Consider the following 20,756-nt stretch of genomic DNA (forward strand, 5'->3'; position numbering starts at 1 on the left):
AACACTACAAAGAAGACAGAAACAACATTTTAAATATAGTACACACACAAACCACTAATCCTATATTTAACAAAATTATAAGTGTTAGAAAAACCAACAACTAAACATTCATTCACATAGGTACTAACAAAATTAACAGCTGTATTTATTCATAACATAATATTTTTGTTTGAAATTAGGTTAACACACTTGAAAATGTCCTTAGAGACGAAACATGTTGTGATTTATTAAATAAAAAAGAATATAAAAAAAGGGTACTCATGTTATTTTACATATTATTTATTAATAAATATATAAATATATAAATATGAATTTGAACGGATGGTGTTTTTGGCCTCTAGGGACCTCAAAACGAAAAAAAAAAAATCGGTTCCGCGTCCAGGTCTTACCATGAGTACTACGGTAATAGCTTATTCCCTACATGGGAAATTCGCTAAAATTGAACGAATAGTGTTTTTGGGCCTTTGGGGACATCAGAATGAAAAATTATGTAGGTCCCGGGTCTAGTTCTTACGGTGCCGTGCCACCTACAGCTACAGCTACTTCCCTATAGAGAGGGTAAATTCGCTAAAAATATTGTTAATTTTTTTTGAATTGTTAAGCCATTTAAGTCATTTATGTAATAATAATTGTGTTATACTGGTATTAAACTCCTAAAAGGGGTTAAATATACTGTATATCGGACAGAAAAATATAAAAACCATATCCAGCTAATCGTACAAGAGTAACTGTAAATCTGTAATGGTGTATGTTTAATAAATGACTGAATAAAAGCCAGTACAACTAAATGTGGTCAATTGTAAAATACTGTAGCAACTGCAGATTAGAAGTAAATCTAAACGTTTTAAAATATGACTTTTGCAACCTAACTGTTGTTATGTAGGCCTACATAAGAAGATAGCATTAAGCTAGAAAGCCAATTTATTTCCCTTCTTCGTTGGGTATACATTTAACTTACAATAACAAACATTTATATGCATACGAGCATTTATGTTGAATATTTCCACAATAAATTTCAGTAACAACAAACTCATGATATTTAACAGCTGTTCGTCAGCATTGTTGCGACGTTTAGTCACTGGGATCGCGGAACGTCGCTACAATGGTATCGTGGAACAACAAGACCGCGCCGGCGCGGCGACCCGTCTAAAACTAAAACCATAGACTATAGAGTAAACCATTACATATTCTATAATCTGTGCTACAACGCTCAATACTCTAGTTTAACAATGTAATTTATAGTTTTTTGCTGTTAAATACTCTAGGTAGAAACAGTCGTATTCATCGGCATGTCACAGTAATACACTCTCAATGTTATTAATCCGAATGTATATCATGCATTAATACAATCATTTCTTAGGCTATAATATAGCATAATTAAAGTTAACATTTCTTAAATCATAGTACGAGCACAGTATTACGATATTCACAATTCAATAATGGTATTCACAAAATTAGGAACTGAGCTAAATAATACATTGCATTTAGTAATTATATTACTTTGAATTTAGTAACTATTAGTGAAAATAATACTATTTATGACTGTTGATTACTTCCATAATTACATTGTAGCGAAAATATATATTTCGTGTCGAGCTATTTACCTATTTTTATGTTATATTAATTTAAATAGTATATAATACATACATAGCCTACATAATTAATATTCCATAAATAATATTATAATACGTTCTATTGTAGCACATTAAAACGTTGGCTAATCAACTAACCAAAAACCTATTTCACTGTCAAATTTTGTTGATCAGCTGATCAGCAAGTCTTCTCCTCGCATGACGTGCTCGTTTCTCATTGGTCCATTGTTGTCTTGTAACTGTCGTTGAACTGTACGATGTATTTCATGTTACTACGCGTAGTATTCGTAGTTACCTTGTAGTGAATGTTAGTATCTGCATCACGTAGTGTTTGTGAGTGGTTTTAGTAGACATTTAGTGAAAAGTGTTAGTGTCAAGTGACTCATTCAGTGATAATATTTATGCAGATTGTCCTGTGACTACATGCATCTTTGTTCTGGAGATTCATTGCAGTATTAATTCTGGTATGTATTTTCAGTTATTCAGCATTATTAAAAAAGATTATATTTTCTGCAAAAATTAAACCAAAGTTGGTTACGCAATGGTCTACTTGTTATTTTATTATAATATCCTAGTATAGCGTACCGTACATTAAAATGATTAAATAATGGCTCTATCATTCATATGGCTTATTTTGTTTTAGAAAATGACTAGTTAGGTTTTCGCTAAATCTGTGCATTATTTAGGCCTACTAAAACTGAATGAAGTGTTGATAAACGGTACTTCTAATGATAAAATTAATCCCCTTGCTGGGTACAGTTTCTTAACTGGGCTATGCTAATATTGATTGAAACTTTCTTGCTAAGTTCACAAACTTTTGCAACTACATATTTTCAACATTTTGGTAAAATATAAGCATAATTATTTTTATTTGACCTTCATAGTCATAATAGTAATATAGATAGCCCTTATAAAATTTTAGTTTTATTAAATTTAGGGATAATTAGCTTAAATTTTGGCCCTATTTATCATCTCTAACTTGATAGGTCTGTATTACCATTGATTGCTGCCGTTAGGATGTAAATAAATAAATAATTAATCTTAGCCTAACTATAATAAAACACATTTTGAAGGGCAGTGTATTTGAATTGTGACTAAGCCTTGAGTTAATCAATTTCCAATTACGATGGAGTTTAGAATTGAATATAACATAGCCCAAACAAGGGCCACTTTTGCCTGAAAGAAAATAGTATATATTTTCATGTTATTAGGCATATTGATAAAAATACATCAACAACAAAATAAAGCCACAAAAATGAAGAAACTTCGTTGTAGGTATATTCTTAACAAAATACAAAATATGATATTTTATCTCCTATGTTTACGTAAGCTTTGTTTAATATTTTTTTGTAAAAAAGACGTGAATTATTAAGCTTTAAGAAACTCTAAATTCTCGTTTTTATATTTGCATTTCAAGCAAAATTTACATTTCTATGAGTTTTCATCGTCAATAAAATATTAAGAAGGAATATCAAGCAGGCTTTTCTGACTCAAATTTTATTGGAGAGTGTCCACAATAGGTCCCTATTGTGTTATAATTTCGATAGTTTAATACAACATAAAACATCTATTGAAGATACCTCCTGTATAATAAATGCTATGGTCAAAGTATATGTTGATGTACCTTAGATAAACTTTTAACGCTAATTTAAACACATAATTAGTAAAAACAACTTTGTTCTCAGGTTAGTGGTTGCAGTCGTACCAAAGGTAAGAATTTATATCTCTGAGTGTTTAAGGTGTTAAATAATTTCTTGTATCCAGGCTTCGGGTAGGTTTACTATACGAATACGTTCGATCGGTTCGAAGTACCCTATAGAAACATACATCGAATTAAGTTGGTACTATTTCAACCGCGTGAAGGGAAGAAGTGTTAGTCAGTTGGTGTTGTTGGCCAGTTAACTAAAATATCAACAGAAGGAAGACTATCGAGAAACGCAATTTTCTATATTTTCCAACAACACGCCGGATGATTTAAATATCGATATGTTGTTTGAAACGACGCTGACAGTTTTTAGTCGACGAAATTAACATTTCTTGTGCCTACGTAATTGTAAGCAACATTATATTCTCTTGTTATGCCTGAACAATTTTTATGTCGTACATGTATCTTGTCAATTGTATACATTATTTCATTGTTTGTGTCTTGTGTCTTGCTAATGAAAGTCCAATATGATGTGAACACCTTCATCAAGCTGCATAGAGATTAATTTACCATAATCAATCGATTAAAATTAATTAATTCTTCTATCGTACAGATTTATTAAGGGGAAATAAAAATAGTACGCAAGTGGAATTAATATTTTAATATCAAGACAGTAAAAATATACTCGTGTAAAATAAACCCAAAACATAATTAATTTTGAAACAGAATGCATATTTAGATTAGCTATTAACCTTTTGAAGTTTTGGTTTTAACTTAAATTTTTTTTGTAGTAAAGTGAAATAAAAAAGATATTTTTCACATGGGTTTGGCTAAATCATGGGCATACGTATTAGAGGAGGTTATGCATCGGTCCATTGGTATATTGGTTTTGGAAACAAAAAAGAAGTGTATATACAGGTTAATTATAGTGTATGCCATACCATAATAAATAGCTGGGAGCTTTAAATAACATAGCTGTTAAGATATAAAGGTTTCTTAAATAAGCATTGGAGAAAAGCCAAAGCGAAATTCATATAAATGCCTTTGTTCACATCATATCGGTCAAATTTCAGCTGAAGCCAACCAAAGGTAGGAAGCATTTAATTTTGTTTGCCTTAGATTTACGTGTTTTAATTTAGCCTGGATACAAGGAAATATATCTGCCAACATTAATTCTATGAATTGGCTTTACTAAACGAAATGTATTAGTACTTGGTGTTATAGAGTGACTTGAAATACAATTTAAATTAATATATATGTTGCAAAGATATAACAATGTTATACTTTTGTTAACTTCGGAACAGTGAATAGTGTGAAAAGAGTTTGATAGCTGCAAAGTTTAGTTGATATATTACATTAAGAAGCCTACTGTGACTTCTGCATCGTTACTAAGAAAACAGGTTGGTTTAGTTACACTGTTTTTTGTCTGGTTTAGTAGATATATAATAATTTTCATATGTTTAGGCTGGTATCTTGGCCTTAGTAATAAGGGTTATTCTATAAATTTTAATATTATTAATTTACTATTAAATCTTTGAAAGGCTCCGTAGTATTTTTTTTTTAATTGTTTACTTTTAGTTTGTCAGGATTAACTCAGTTTACTAACGTACTACGGTACATATTACTATTTTAAAACTGGGCCTTCAATATATATTGTAGTCAACTATATATTATTTACAGGTGTGCATATAGAGATTAAACTAATTGCGTTCGTTTGAACATTGTATTAAGGAGTAATACATTTTCGAGGATATACATTATTTTTATCAGACTCTCTCTTCTTGAAAATACCCCTACAGTTAGTAGGTATAACTAATCTCTATGGCTACACCTTCATAGCAGTATAGGTTAGTCAAGTTAGGTTAAGTATTAGAGGTGGCCTGTATCAGGTGGGTAGGGGATAATCTATTGCGTTTTCCACTTATTTTAACGTTTCTTAACGATGATTGTTTTGGAAAGTCTCTCAATACAAGATTCTTATTTTACTATAACAGCACAAAATGTTTACTTCCGGAGTCATTTTTTTAATCTTTGGGAGTAGTACTAGAATACCTTTTGGGAAGCAGCAGAACTATTATACCTTGCATGTGCTTTTTTATTTGTAAATATAAATTACTCTTATCTATTGGAAGAGTGCTATGTAATAACACTAAAAAGTTAGGAAGTCTTTGGAAAGTACTATGTTAGCACCACCTACCACAACGGGTATCGTGCTTTGTAACTTTTTAAAATTTATAAACTGACATTAGAAGGGTTAAATATTGTAGAAATGATTCCGCCCACGTCTACCATATTTTTCCCGTGTGGAGTTGCTAGTCTCTTATCGGGCGCCTCCCCAGGTGGCGTGGTGGCGGATAGGGGAAGGCTCGTCAGACATGGCGGGTACTGGGAATGGACCCCAGGGTGGACCAAAACTGGCACAGTGTAGATCTTGTCAATTACATTGGCCAGTGGGATGCGTGTGTGCGAAATAACACTTCTTCCATCGTCACTTCTTTTATTTTGCATGGCCAACTCGTCAACTAATTACCTATAAATGAATGTACACTAGCGTATAGTGTGATTCTCAATGTTGTTGGGAACCTTTCCACCATTAAACCCACACACGCCATCCTAATTGACACGATCTATACAATTTTGTTTCAATTTTAAACTCATGGTACCAAAAATAAAAGGAATAATTTTTAATTTCTCCCCCTATACCATACATAGTATATGGAGAAAGTATTGTTTTCGTAAAAATTTTCAAGTTTGAGTTTTAAATGGATATATCCGTTTTGGGTCCCCTGGACCCCAAGAAGTAGTTTTGAAGTGATGTTTGTGTGTGTCTGTGTGTGGTACGACTCCCATTTGGGTAAAAATTACGGTTCAAAAGTTATTGTAACTTATGTTATTTCCCCATAAAACACCATAAAATAAGAAAAAATTTATTTTTGAAGAAAAGCTGGTTTTGATACAAATAAATATGTTATGGCACTTATAATTCTAAAAAAAGTACAATACCCCATTGCTGTAACAATTACGGTTCAAAAGTTATTGCAAATTTTGTGATTTTTAACTAAAAATATATTTACCGCTTACCAAAAGGTTGTTGACGAACATATGAGAGGAGAACGTATGTGTCAGAATGGTGATACCGTTTATTTTGGTTGTAAACAATAAAAGTAATGTTTTTATTTATTTGGTATGTTCTAAGAGGTTAATGGTTCAGTCTAAGGAGTGTGATTTTTTCCCAGTTTTTATAGAAGGCGAAAGGATGAGTTATGATCGGAATTCTACTTGCAACATCCAGTGTTTAGTTATTTAATTATTTAATTATAGAGTATTTGAAGAAGTAATTTTATTTTGTTCGGATTTATGTTTCATGTTTGTCCAAAAATTAAGAAACCAAAACTCGATCAGGTCAGTGTAGTTTCCAAATCGACTAGTTTCTTTACGTTTCGTGAAATTTGACCAAATTTGAGAGTTTTATGAGAGCTCTATTATATATCGTTATAGATTTTAAAAATGTCTTAAATTATGTATACCTTCAAAACGACTTAAGTAATCTCATGATGGCGTATATACATTATCAAACTACATGTTTACAAATAATGAAGAAGTCTTAACTAAATTGTTATTGTCTATTAGGGAAAATATTTTAATATATAATACGTAAGTTAAGTAACGGAATGTAACTAAAATACGATTTCAATTCCATCTTACTCTAGGTGCTTTCCCCCCTCACTTGATCCAATATTAGCATTCAATTTACTAGGGTCTACGGCCCGCACCGTATTAGGTTTCGGAAGCGTTATCAACTTGAAGAAATTTTTCTCATGTAGTGGTATACCTTTTTATTGGTATCCAAACCAATAATTACAGTTGTATTGTTTTAATTATATTTATCTAATAAACCCCAAATTTATATTCAACCTACAGTTTTTATCTTAGTCCAAACCTTTAAGAGATTAATGGTGGCATTAATTTTTTTGAGCGAGGTCGAGTGATATAATATGGTTGGCTGACAATAGCAGTAAAGTAATTCCCAGTAAATTGCTCCCCAACTTGGTACATCTTGTCCAGTTTACAGCTGTCTTGATTACGTCACCGCCTGCACTGATAACACAACAATACACCATTGTTGTCAGCTGTCATCTGATTTTGGCTTTGGGTATGCGCAAAATTATGTTTGTTTATAATAGTTCTTCATTTTTATATTAGCAGAGGTGTCTTAATCTATCTAACTTTCAAAGACAAATTTCTTAATTAGTTTAACGAATTGAATTTGTTATTTTCGAAATCTAAGTAGTTTTTAACCTCACTTTTCATTGTAATATTTTACTAAACTTCCTCCTAGCGAAGTAGGCCTACTGTGGATATTACCATTGACTATCCTAGTGTAGGGATATTACCGAAGAGTCATTATTTGTATCGCCGACTAGTCTGTGGCTGAACCTCCATAGAGTTTGGCAACTTTTTAAATGTAATTGAAGGCTTTTGAAATTGAAATCAAAGAACTTAAATTGGACCCCCACCTTCACATTATTGGACGCTAGGTTCTAGCCCGGAACTGTTTTACACATTACTTCAGGCTAGTCCTAGAGGGTCGCGGCATTATCACATGGATAAAATCAATTGGTGATTGGCGGAATTTGAACCCGGGACCTGGGGCTCACTGCCAAATCAGATGTTACGGATATTAGTAAAGACATTTGGACCAGTGACGTAGTTTGTTTATGTTTATGATCCATACAGTTTCTGTTTTAATTCGAGCTATTATCGTAGGTCCCATATTGAGACCTGGACCCGGGGCCGATTTACATTTTTCTTTTTAAGGTCTCCATATAGTGGCCAAAACACCATCCGTCCAAATTCAAATATTGGGCTCAATTGGGAGTTTGTTGACAAAACCCTTTTATCAGTATCCATTAATTCATAGCGCTTTTCAAATTAATTGTTAGATGCTATTTTACTATTCAAACGATCAAGTTTATTTTTTTAGAAACAAGAAATACCTCTGTTTGCATTTTAATTACTGTCAAGTAAACACATGTTCCTGTACTTTAACACGAGAGCGGCATTTTACAATTTTCACTAGTAACATATCCTGGGCCCTGTATATAAGTTGATACAGTAGGCCTACACAAATGCGCACTCATCGAGATCGCATGGAAATGGAATTCAATTAAAACGATTTCTCGCACGGGGTATGCTTGAAGTGCTCTTCAAACTCAAGCTGTGCGATGCATTAATGCAGAGAAACAATTAACATTGCACTACACTCGAACATTCGCCAGCCTAGGGAGGAATTGCAGCTACAGAATCGTTTATAAGATTTCAGAAATTACAGGATTCATCTTCAGGGAATAATCGTTGTTTGGCAAATTATTGTTGATCAACTTTACAAACACATGAACTCTGTTAGATTAAACCACTCCAACGTTTTATATAGAGTGATACAGTAGAAGGATATTGCAATTCCGAAACCCAATACTTAAGAAACAACTTTAAACTAATTAAGGACGGATGTGGTGGGTCAGTTTAATATATACTGTAGCTAGAAAAGTCGTTTTGAGAGGTAACAAAATGATGAAGATTGCCTATATTACACCCGGTTTCTGAAGAAAACAATTTGTTAGTTGTGTTGTTGTAGTATATTTTGCCAACTTTAGATTTTAAACTACAATTAACCATCATATATTTGTAAGCTATTGCCTATGTACTCTAGGATTGTAAACATAAATAAAAGCAAATGTAAATAAATTACCCTAATATAAAATAGACTTGTGTAGTCAACAATAAAAAGGTAACAAACATAAAAGCATAAGTGATGATTAATATAATATAAAAAAATAAAATTAAAAAAACACCGGGACACACGTTTTAACGGCAGAGTAAGCTTACACACAGCTTACACCATAGGGGGTATCAATGCTTACACGTTGGTATCAAAGTTTTCTTTACTTAATTTCCGATCAGCTGATATGCATTGGTGCATAGTTACCTATGAGGTAGGCATTAACCAAAGAACAGAAAATAACCTTATTGCTGGGTTTGAAAATAGAGTGCTGAAAAACATAGTCTAACAAGGTTGGAGGATATGAAAGAACAGTGGCACTGCCCAAAAGTAATGGCGAAGATGGGAAAGTCATGTGTGGAGGAGTGAAAATAGTTAAAACTGTATTCCGAGGAGAACCTCGAGGTAGATGACCATACTTAGACAGGGTCAGATTTACCACTAGGGCGTGGCCTTTTGTATATATAGCCAATGATAATACAAACTTTTTAGACGAAAATGAAACTTTTTAATAAAAATTAACAATCCAATCGATCATTGGTGACGATAGTTATACTTCTGTGAGCGCGGGAGATGTTTACGTGCTCCCCGCGATCGCATGGAAGTTCCAGTAAATTTAAGTTAATTTATAACCAGTGTGAAAATCAGTCGCCAATCTCACTTCATAGTTTTTACATCGACAAAGTCGCTGTTTTGTTATAAAATTATTATTATTGGATTTTAAATGCATACCGTATACGCCTACAATGGGATGAAAATTGGCCACGTGACATTTGTTTACAAGGTGATTTTGATTTACCCCATTAAAATTGACAGAATTTGCCTTTATACACAATGTATTGTAAACTAGCTGTTCTTAATTATTTACCGCGTTTTAACTACTGACTGACTACTTGATTCCCGTGCGTAGGACGGGCTGGGCCCACGGTAGTAGGACATTATGGTATGTTTGTATGATCTATGATATTCTTTCTTTGATGTTCATTATGTTAATGGTGAGTTTATATTATTTAAAGGATTAAGAGGGGACCTGTGTGCAAATTACGCAGTATAATAAAGTCCAAACTTGTTCTCGAGTAGAGGAAAAATGAATCCAGTGCAATATACAGTACCCATTTCATTTGCCTCTTCAAGATTATGTCCCTCCAAAGTCACCGTTATTATTTCCAATGTAACAATTAACAAACATTTCGTTGCTTAAAATCTATCATTATGTTTCAAAATAAAAGTATGCAATAAATTCGTTTAAATAGTTTTGTTATTTATACATTAATATATTACCACAGATAAAACCATTGCACTGAAGTAAACTATCTTCACTCAACTGTCTTCAGTCTGCTGCCTGCTGAGAGTTGGTTCGGTTTATTTTCTTTGTATGTTTTTCCTAAATATTATTGGGATTGGGATTGGGACGTGGGGAGGTTAGGTGTTATTTCAATTGACCTTACATAAGAGTGTTGTTTTAATAATTTCTACATTGGAAAATATCATCATGCTCTCTTCAGCCAAGAACAGTGAGTTTATTGCTAACCATAATAATATTTTCAATTAGGCCTGAATCAAGAAAATGAATCTAGGTTGCTAGAACTCTTTTTTGAATTTTGGATTGTTCCTGTCCTAAATGCTGCGATATGGCCAAAACATCCAAATCTTTAAAACCTCGTAAAAATATACCTAATATTTATATCCCCCATTCAGGAAAGTGAATATTTTAAATTCTTTCCTAACTTTAAAATAGCTTTGCATATAGGCTAGGCCTACCTTTTGGTTGAATTAAGCCTATGTTTTCTAATAATTTTGTGGTAGGCCTAGGCCTAACTTACAGATTCGCAGAAAACCTGTGATACCTATATTATCAGATGAAATATTAACTTTATCCAAAGAGTCTTCTTAAGAAGACCCTAACTTATAGTTTGAACTATTCATAACAATTTTAGGTAAGGCCTACATAAGTTGAATCAACATTTACATTAAGTTACCGTAATTTAATCTATACTTATTTAATACGCAAGCAAGTTTTTTGTGACAATTACTCCTCCGAAACTACTGAACCGATTGACATGATTTTGGTGTCATTGGAAAGAGCGTAATGTGAAGTTATATTGACATGAGTTACTTTGTAAAACAGTTCTTGTACTGAAAGACGCTCGCAAATAAAGGCATTTTTATTTATTTATTTTTTTGTGCAGGAAACTTTCTTTTTAGCTAAATAATTAAAGAATGAGGCTCTGGGGCCCTTTAAAGTTTCATATTTCTTCAAAAGATTAACATGGGAAACAAACATTGTTATGAAACTCCAGCTGTTGACAGAAATGCTGTTCTGCTATTTAATTTAATTTGTTTACAAGGAGAATTGTTTCTTGGTGCCATGTGGTTAATGAATTATACCATAGATAAAACATACTCCCTTAGTAGATTTCTCATCCTTATGGAACAGCTGAAGACAATTTTATTGTTAGTTCTGTACGGTTTTCTGCAGATGTCGTGTTTTGTTTACAATTTGTTTCCCGTTATTACAGCCATTTAAAACCTCGTTTAACCAAATAATACGATCTAATCATAAACAATAACTTGTCCCCTAGTTATATAACCAAACAGTAAAGCACAAATCAAGAAATTAACCCTAAAATAATAGAAACAAAGTTTCGTCGACACTATCGCCCATGTGTCACGTACATGAACTAGACACGAAAAACGTGCTTCAAAATTTACAATGGGATGAGAAGTCTACTTGTGTTGGTTAGTCTATGATTATACTTTAGCATATATATTTTAAATGCTATACACTATATAAAATTATAGTATTGTAATACATTGAGAGATCTTCATTTGAATAATCAATAAGCACGATTGAGCCTTTGCCTATATGTTTCCTGGTAAGTGTGTTGTAACTGTTTCTTATAGTATATTATAGTATCTCAAAGTAAAACCGAACTATTCTTTTCTGTATTCTCACCCCGTAGCGAAGCACGGGTAGAGCAACTAGTGTCACTTTAAAGCTAGCCTAGGCATGTATCTGGCAAAACTTGATAAGCCTCCGACTCCACTGTATTATAGATTTTTACATTCGTTGTAGGCCTAGAAAGTTTAGATTTAACTTAAGCTAGTTTTCTAAGTTTGGCAAGTTAGGCCTACCCTAACTTAATCGATTGAATCCATAAGTAATAACCTTTTTTTTTTTATAAGGCCTACCGTAACTTATTTTTCTTGGAGCAGCAGCTCAAATTGGCATTTTGGCGTCAAAGACACAATGATAGGTGGACAAAAATTGTGATAGACTCATTTGATGTTTTTTAGGCTGTGAAACATAAAAATAACCGAAAACTTCATGTTACCTATAGAGATATTTAAAATCCTAACTTATGAGACTTTTAGTATGGTAGTACAACATTCAGCCAATCCTAACTTACATTTAAAGTTGTTCATTTAAGTTAGTTTGATTTTACTAAAACAGTAATTGATTTGATTTTCGAACTTACAGTGTTGCCAGCAGCTCAAAATGTAAGTAAGCTGTTGCAGCAAAATGGAGCTATGTCCTTTGCGGCGGTCAGGAAGCAGTCAACAGAAGTCGCACCTAAACAGGAGGGAAAAGGTAAAGGAAACTGGTTCTTGTTTTAAAATAAAACTAAATCTTTAGATGAAGAATTCCATTTAATGGACTACAAGTTAGTTTGTTTACTAGTAAGTTTGTTTACAAAAACAATATAATAATAGTTAACAACCATATGACCTTATAGTCATATGTCATCTCCCTTCTTCACTTATAAGTCAAGTCTTTTGGGAGGATTTCCTCTTCGTGATGACTTTCTACTATCTACATCTTTAACTCCATTTCCAGCTTTACTTCCGTTCACTTTACTTTCTTCTGCCGGTTCTTCAACGGCACAAAAACGTTTCTTCAAAAACCAAGTGTTCCTTCGATAAATATTCCCATCTGGAGTTTCTATAAGGTATGATCTTGGCTCTGGACCTTTTCTTACGACTGTAGCTGGCTGCCTGTTTCTTGTTTTAAAATAAAACTAAATCTTTAGATGAAGAATTCCATTTAATGAACTACAAGTTAGTTTGTTTACTAGTAAGTTTGTTTACAAAAACAATATAATAATAGTTAAAAACCATATGACTTTATAGTCATATGTCAGAAACCAAACACTTGCGCTTTGTACACCAAGTTACTTGACAGGTTTTAGATGTAGCCTATTACCATGATGAAATGATTAGCCTAATTTAATGCAAGTGATCTTTAGCTTTAGCGAGATAATGCCGCAACCCCTGGGTCTAGCCTGAAGTAATGTGAAAAACAATCCCAGGCTCGTGCCTAGCGTCCTAGGACAAAAAATAAAAATAAACCCTCTTGATGTGTTATAGCTTGCTGAAAGAAAAGATTGGAACTTATTTTATTTCTTGGTGTTGACAGTGCTAGTCGTGGCCATAATTTTTGCCCGTTCATCAAGAAATATCATACTTGCCACTAGTGATGTGACGAGTCAAGTACTTTCCCGACTTGAGTAAATTTGACTCAATACACTGCTACTACTTGATTCCATGCCTACTCGAGTATTGGAACCGATACTTAACTGTACCGGTACAGTACCAAAGCTCTATTGTTAACTTGCAGCAGTCGAGTCGCTTTGGCGAATTCTGGTAATGATTCTAGTCTCGAGTCGCTGTAATTGAGTCACAGTTTTGTACCAGACGGGACTTGGACTTGTTTTATACTCTGTGTAGATTTAAGATGAGAGTGAGATTGGTTATTCATCAGATTGAGTTGATATTTATGGTATTTATTTATGATATTTTATATTTACATCTTGAGTAGAGTAAGCCATTTACTTGGTCGAGCACTACCTATCTACTCTTAGCGGATGGTTTTGAAACTAACTTAAACAGTCCACAGTGTATATTGCAAACTGTCAAGCACACGAGCACTGTCAACTCGTAGTAGCAAAATCTGGAACAACATCTCCACTTGAATTGACGAGTATAAAATGAACCCAACTAAGGCACTAGCGGCGGTTCTAGTAAACTTAAGCTTGTACAAGTAATAGTACACGAGCATCGCCGATTCGGTATCAACTCGTCACGTCACTACTTGCCACTTTCCCCTCCTTCATCTGTTGGTGTTAAAGTGTTGGTTTTCGTAGTGTAAGTTACTTGCCTATTACTACCTTATGACACGATATAGTGCCTTAATTTGTCAGCACTTTCTATTAGTACCATATTTCTGATTTAATAAATATTTGACTGTATGTTGATCAGTTGATGTGCCTATTTTCACATGGTAAAATTAAGTTCAACCATTATGGTTTTAGGTCCTTGCTACTTCTCGTGCTTTAAAATTTAACAATAATTTACTAGCCTACTGCTTTTTGTAGAGTTAATGATTAGGTTATTGTGTTGTTCAATATAGGCTAATTTTATTTAATTCTAGTGCATTTCTAACAATTATTTAATTAGGTATTATAAAATACTGCTTTAAAGGTGATGATCATGAATTAAAACTAGCCCAGCCTTACAATTCCATTACCTTTTGTACTCCTATATGACATACTAAAACTTATTACGCTCATGAAAATATTTAAAAACCCAAGGCAAATCTATTGTAGGCCTACTTATCGTTTACTCAATTCTTGCTTGGATCTGTTTTGTTATCTTAACCCAGGATGTACTATTTGCAGACAAACCAGCAATACGACCGTACTCACCATTCAAAACTGACGGTAGCTGGGCAGAGTTTGCCTTAGCTCGACTTGATGACATTGTCAACTGGGGAAGAAAGGTAAGTTTATACATTTAAAATAAGGCTATTTTGTTAGGTAGGCCTACTTTAAACAATAGTTGTAACATGAGGTTTAAAGAGTAGCCTACCTAAGTAAATGGCGTAAATCTCATGAAAAACAATAATTATTGTCTGACAATACAGTAGTAGTAGAACCCCTCGTATCCAATAATGATGGGATCGGGGTATGGTCGGAACGGTTCAAAGGTTGGATATCGGGAGGAGTATATCTTGCAGTCTTGGCGACACTGGTAATCATCTCCTGTGACCATGGCAACACTCGTAAGTCCATCACTTGCGATATATCCGACAGCAGTAATCGTCTCCCGCGATCTCGATCGATAAAAGCCGTGAGAATATCTTGCAGTCTCTGTGACATTGGTATTTGTCTGCTGTGATTAACACAACTTAAGCCTTTTGGTTAACCAAACAATATCGGTGCTATCACCTATCAGGTAGGTAATAAGTAGACGGACACTAGGTCCCCAAAGCAGAATGGTTCCTACGTGTCTGCAACGGCCTGTGAAAACCTCAAAATGTGTCCGCAAGCGCTAAAACTAAAAAGCTAAATAATGACTTATATACCGGTATATATATATATATATATATATATATATATATTCACTCTTTAGGGCTACTAGTAATATAGTTAAATAAAATAAGTAAATTTCAATAACTTGTATAGCCTACTTTTAAAACAAAAAACTAAAAAACTATTAAGGGGTAGGCATAATCAGGTTATTTAAATTTCCTTTTTTTTAAATACCTATATTTATACACATACCTTAACAAGTGTTAACAAGGTCTTCAGAAGTAAAACTTTAAATGTAGGCTACTATAGTTTCTTAATATAAACACACTAGGAATTGAAATTTTAGTTCGGGACGGGACGGGACGGGATTTTTATTTCCTTCCCGATTTTCGGGACGGGATGGGACAGGATTTTTTTCTGTGCATAAAAAAAGTACTGTATTGCAGTTACCAAAAAAGACTTACGAAATCAATTTTTACCATTTGTGGCACTGATCTATAAAAACCAAAAAATGGGTAATAATTTACAGGTACCTATAGAAACTTGTGACTCGCGGGTCACGGGGTGATCGTCTGTAGAACTCACGGTCACGGCGCGATCGTCGTCATGACTCGCGGTCACGGCGCGATCGTCGGTATGACTCCGCGGTCACGGGGTTATCGTCGGTATGACTCCACGGTCACGGCGCGATCGTCGGTATGACTCGCGGTCACGGCGCGATCGTCGGTATGACTCGCGGTCACGGCTCGATCGTCAGCATGACTCCGCCATCACGGCATGATCGTCAGTATGACTCCGCGGTCACGGCGCGATCATCGGTAGGACTCTGCGGTCACGGCGCGATCGTCGGTAGGACTCCGCGGTCACGGGGTTATCGTCGGTATGACTCCGCGGTCACGGGGTTATCATCGGTATGACTCCACGGTCACGGTGTGATCGTCGTCATGACTCGCGGTCACGGCGCGATTGTCGGTATGACTCGCGGTCACGGCTCGATCGTCAGCATGACTCCGCCACCACGGCATGATCGTCAGTATGACTCCGCGGTCACGGCGTGATCGTCGGTAGGACTCCGCGGTCACGGCGCGATCGTCGGTATGACTCGCGGTCATGGCGTGATCGTCGGTATGACTCCGCGGTCACGGCGCGACTGTCGGTATGACTCCGTGGTCACAGCCCGATCGTCGTTATGACTCGCGGTCACGGTGCGATCGTCGGTCCAATAATCGCGGTCACGGTGCGATCGTCGGTCCAATAATCGCGGCCACGGCGCGATCGTCGTTATGACTCCGTAAATGTGTCCACAGGCCCGCGTTTCTCGGCGTTTCGTGTCCGCGACAATGTCGCAGCGTCGCTCGTTGTTCTGCTTTGGGGCACTAGGTCAAATATCCCAAGGAGTCGGTTATGCCGAGGTCAGATATGAGGGGTTCTTCTGTGTGGGAAAAAGTGCCTAGCTTGCTCACTTTGCCCGAAGTTAACATGTGATGTAAACGCAACTGAAACAGCTGATTTACCAAAACCTTCACCTTACAAACTAATATAAATAGAAAGATGAAGCATTATATGGTTTTTCTGATTTATTAGCATGAATGCAGCCCTCTTTCCTTTAGGTTGTCAGTTAGTACAAAAGCAACATCAAAATAATTGTTACCAGCAAACAAATTGTTGGCAAACAAATTGTTACCAGCTAGGGCCATTATCCTTTTTAAGGATTTTTGATAGGACGGTAGATATACCTGAAAAGTAAAGGGTGAAGGAGAGTCAGGGTTGGTAAGAAAGATTATATTTAGAATTAGACAAGGAAGCCTGAAGTCTGTGGGAGACATGAGGGCAAACCAGACAGAATTATTATTGTTAATTGTCTAGTGTTACCTGACAGCCAATCATAAATAAGCAATTCCAAAGCTGTTGAAGCTTCAGAAGAAATTGCCAAGGCTACAGGTTAAGTCCTTCTCCATTGTCCATTCCAAGTTCATATGCAGTAGGCCTACAGGAATTACGATCAAGATAGTTTTGGTTATAACTGCTTTTAACACCATTAGAATCATCATGTAAATTTTTATTTGAGTAAGCGCCAACTGTCGTAAGCACCCTTGTAAAAGTATTACAGTGCATTTGACTTCTTTATGTAGCCCTAACTTATTTGCTCATCGCAGGGTATTCGAATCTATTTTGAATCTGCATGCTGTTTATGAATGGAGCTAACTGGTGTGGTGGAAGAGTGCAGAACTTTATTCCCCAAGGTCTTGGGTTCAAATCCCACCAATCACAAATGGTTTGGGCTAGATGATGCTGTAACCCTCTAGGCCTAGTCTTAAGTAATGTGTATGTAGATCATTGTGATGTAGGCCTACAAGTTTTTCTAATTTCATTTTTCCTTCACCAGGGATCTATCTGGCCCCTGACGTTCGGCCTGGCGTGCTGTGCCGTAGAGATGATGCACATTGCTGCACCACGTTACGACATGGACAGGTATGGCGTTGTGTTCCGAGCCTCCCCACGACAGGCTGACTGTATCATTGTGGCCGGCACGCTCACCAACAAAATGGCTCCTGCCCTGCGCAAAGTTTATGATCAGGTATTGTTTTAGAATTAGTTATAAAAAAATCTCAACTGATAGTACAAAGTTTCGGAACGTAAATGGAGGGTATTTCTAATTTGCCAAACAATGTTAATCCTACTGCCTCAGTAATTCAGCTCAGCCTCAAAATACCCTAACCTTAATGTTGTAAGTATAATTGTTGAGCACATATTTTTAAATTTTCACTCACCAAAACTTAAGAAAAAACAGCCTATAATGTGTAATTTGTGTGATAAAATTGTTGATTTCTCTCGAATGAAAAAAACACTCTGCTTGCTAGTTGTACAAGTTTGGCAAAATGGGGTTGTGTTGCTTGCTTAGTGGACTTTGGTGTGAGAGGAACGGGTTTGGTGGCCCTGCATACCTATTCACAAAGATTTCAGGGGTTTATCAAAAATGAAATATGCACCTGGTGTCAGTGAGTACTATAAAAGTACCTACCTGCATAGTTGCCCAACACAAGTATGCTGTAGTGTGAAGAAGTTGTAGAAAACAAAGTCCTAAGTTTATATATTTTCCCAGATGCCTGAGCCCCGTTGGGTGATCTCCATGGGTAGCTGTGCCAATGGAGGAGGTTACTACCACTACTCCTACTCCGTAGTGAGGGGTTGTGACAGAATCATACCTGTAGACATTTACGTTCCTGGTGAGTACAAACAGTGAACTACAAAACATACAATTTAAATTATCTAATGTATGGGGAAATTCTTACAAGACATGGATGAAATGTTGTAGCAATTTTTCTAAACTTCTTTATGTTTTATCAATTACATATGGGTCATATATATTTTGCTATTAGTCATTTTTAATACGAAGAATTATTTACTTTACATGTATTTTGGCTTTTAAGTTCATACTTGAAATATATAGTACAAATAGGTACTAAAAACCCAAGACAAAAAAAATTTCTATAGGTCTTTATATAAAAGCCATTGGAGGTTTGTATTTCATGGTATGCCAGTTATCCCATTTAAATGTTTTCCAGGGGGTTGAAGTAGTATCTCCTGATGAACCTTCCTCAAAAATCTATATATATAATACGCTAAGCCAATTTTTGTAAACAGAACTCCTCCCTCATTTTTGGACCGATTTTGATAATTAAAGTGTCAAAAGAATGGCCCTGATCTGTAGTTTTGCAAAGTCTTTTTAATTTTTTGAAATTTTTATTAGTTTGGGCAGGATCTTCCATCAAAGTTGGATTTTCTCCCATAAGATTAACATGGGGAAATCTAAATATTTAATTGGAAACTTTGTCTCCACTAATTTGAGAGAACGACTGGGCGTAGAAACTTGGTAGAGGTGTCCAAAGAAAGGTATTGGTCTCTAGATGAGTTACAAAAAGAAACACGAGGTGAATCCCGTTAGGGCTCTGCCCCAGAAGCCTTTAAAGATCCCTCCACAGATTTGTTTACATTTTCATCATGTGGATAATACTTTTGAATTAAACAGCTGTTAATTCTTAAATTGTATTTTAAACAACACACGTTTATTGGGAGCTATTGAATTGTCTAAAAGAAGTACCTATTTGCAATTTTATTTACTGATTTAAAAATTGATGAGCTCTTATCGTGTCTAATAACATCCGAACACAGAAAGAAACCTTGCCTAGAATGGTACCGGTACCTATCTTTGACAAATTATTTGCAGTGGCCTATATTACGGACCATGGCCCACTGGGTTGGTAGCATTTTTGAAAATAACACGACATTTTGGCTGTAAAAAATGGCCCAATGAGTAAATACTATTTGATCAGCTACTGTAATGACAGAAAGGTCATATTCCTTTTAAACTAGACCACATCATCCTTTATACGATACGTTGATTAACAATGCATTTTAACATTAATATTTACGTAACAGCCAATTTACAGTATTCTTTCTTTTTGGAAATGCCACTTTCTTTGCTCTGTAATTTATTTGCATTATTTGTTGCCAATGAAGCTGCACGCCCATATATAAACGAAGAGGCCCCTAACTGTCGATTTCGACGGGTTTCTCCTAGTAAAATTAATTTGACGAAAATAACTCAAAGTTAACTTCTATATTTGAAAAAGCCAATCAAAACATGCATTGTTTTGCATACTTAAAAATGTGTAGATAAATTTGATGTACACTAACCCACCAATGGTTTTGATGTTATTCATAAAATCAGCTATCGTTTTGTAATTTAAGTTAGCCTATAAAAATAAAACGGCTGTCATTTTTTAAACAAAAGATTATTTTTCAATGATTTTTTGTAAAATGGTAATGACTTGTTACTTTCGAATTTTGTTATATTTTGCCCCATAAAAATCTAATCCTATTTTAAAAATTTATGTCATAAGCACGGTGCCTCCGAGGCGCACCCTGCCTACGTGCCTGACGTCAGCTCTGATTGTAGTCATTATCATCAACCTGGCTAACAGTTAGTTCTTTATTTGTACCTTTAAGATATTCTCTAAGATACTCTGTAAGATGTTAACTATTTAAGAATATCACTTTAAAAAGATCATGAAACCAGTTTGCCAACATTTCTGTTGCTTTCACTGTAGGATGTCCGCCAACCGCTGAAGCCCTTTTGTACGGGGTTCTTCAGCTGCAAAAGAAGATCAAACGCATGTCCACACTGCAGATGTGGTACAGACGATAAGTCAACGGTTAGACGAGCGAGTTAGCTTCACTCTTGTTGTCCCAAGACAACGTGTTGTATATATCCCCTGGTGAAACTCTGCCCTGCCAAGGGAAAATGTATTTGTTTAAAGTTAAATAAATAAATTATTGTATATTTAGATTTGAATTCTGCCTGTTGTTTTAATCATAATTTACGTTCAAGTGAGTTTGTGTTAGGGTGAGTTAAACTTAAAGCTTGA

General features: G+C 35.1%; 1 protein-coding gene across 1 annotated transcript; it reads left to right on the top strand.

Moving 5' to 3' along the window:
* The first annotated feature begins 10,415 nt into the window (after window positions 1-10,415).
* Window positions 10,416-20,671, top strand: LOC128996705 (NADH-quinone oxidoreductase subunit B 2-like). Its single transcript, XM_054422146.1, has 6 exons — window positions 10,416-10,530; window positions 12,498-12,608; window positions 14,695-14,795; window positions 17,714-17,905; window positions 18,431-18,554; window positions 20,439-20,671. Exons 1-6 carry the CDS (start codon window positions 10,509-10,511, stop codon window positions 20,534-20,536), a joined length of 648 nt encoding a protein of 215 aa, XP_054278121.1. The 5' UTR covers window positions 10,416-10,508; the 3' UTR covers window positions 20,537-20,671.
* The last annotated feature ends 85 nt before the right edge of the window (window positions 20,672-20,756 follow it).

The sequence above is a fragment of the Macrosteles quadrilineatus genome, unplaced genomic scaffold (genome assembly GCF_028750875.1).
Source record: "Macrosteles quadrilineatus isolate MER2022 unplaced genomic scaffold, UCM_ALF_1.0 Scaffold_6__1_contigs__length_79288215, whole genome shotgun sequence".
In the NCBI taxonomy this organism is placed as follows: domain Eukaryota; kingdom Metazoa; phylum Arthropoda; class Insecta; order Hemiptera; family Cicadellidae; genus Macrosteles; species Macrosteles quadrilineatus.

Bases quoted from the DNA above. Each gene is read 5' to 3' on its own strand.
- LOC128996705 (XM_054422146.1), top strand. From the start codon at position 10,509: ATGCTCTCTTCAGCCAAGAACA. The intron at 14,796-17,713 runs GTAAGTTTATAC...TTCCTTCACCAG, and splicing joins TTGTCAACTGGGGAAGAAAG to GGATCTATCTGGCCCCTGAC. The intron at 18,555-20,438 runs GTGAGTACAAAC...CTTTCACTGTAG, and splicing joins TGTAGACATTTACGTTCCTG to GATGTCCGCCAACCGCTGAA.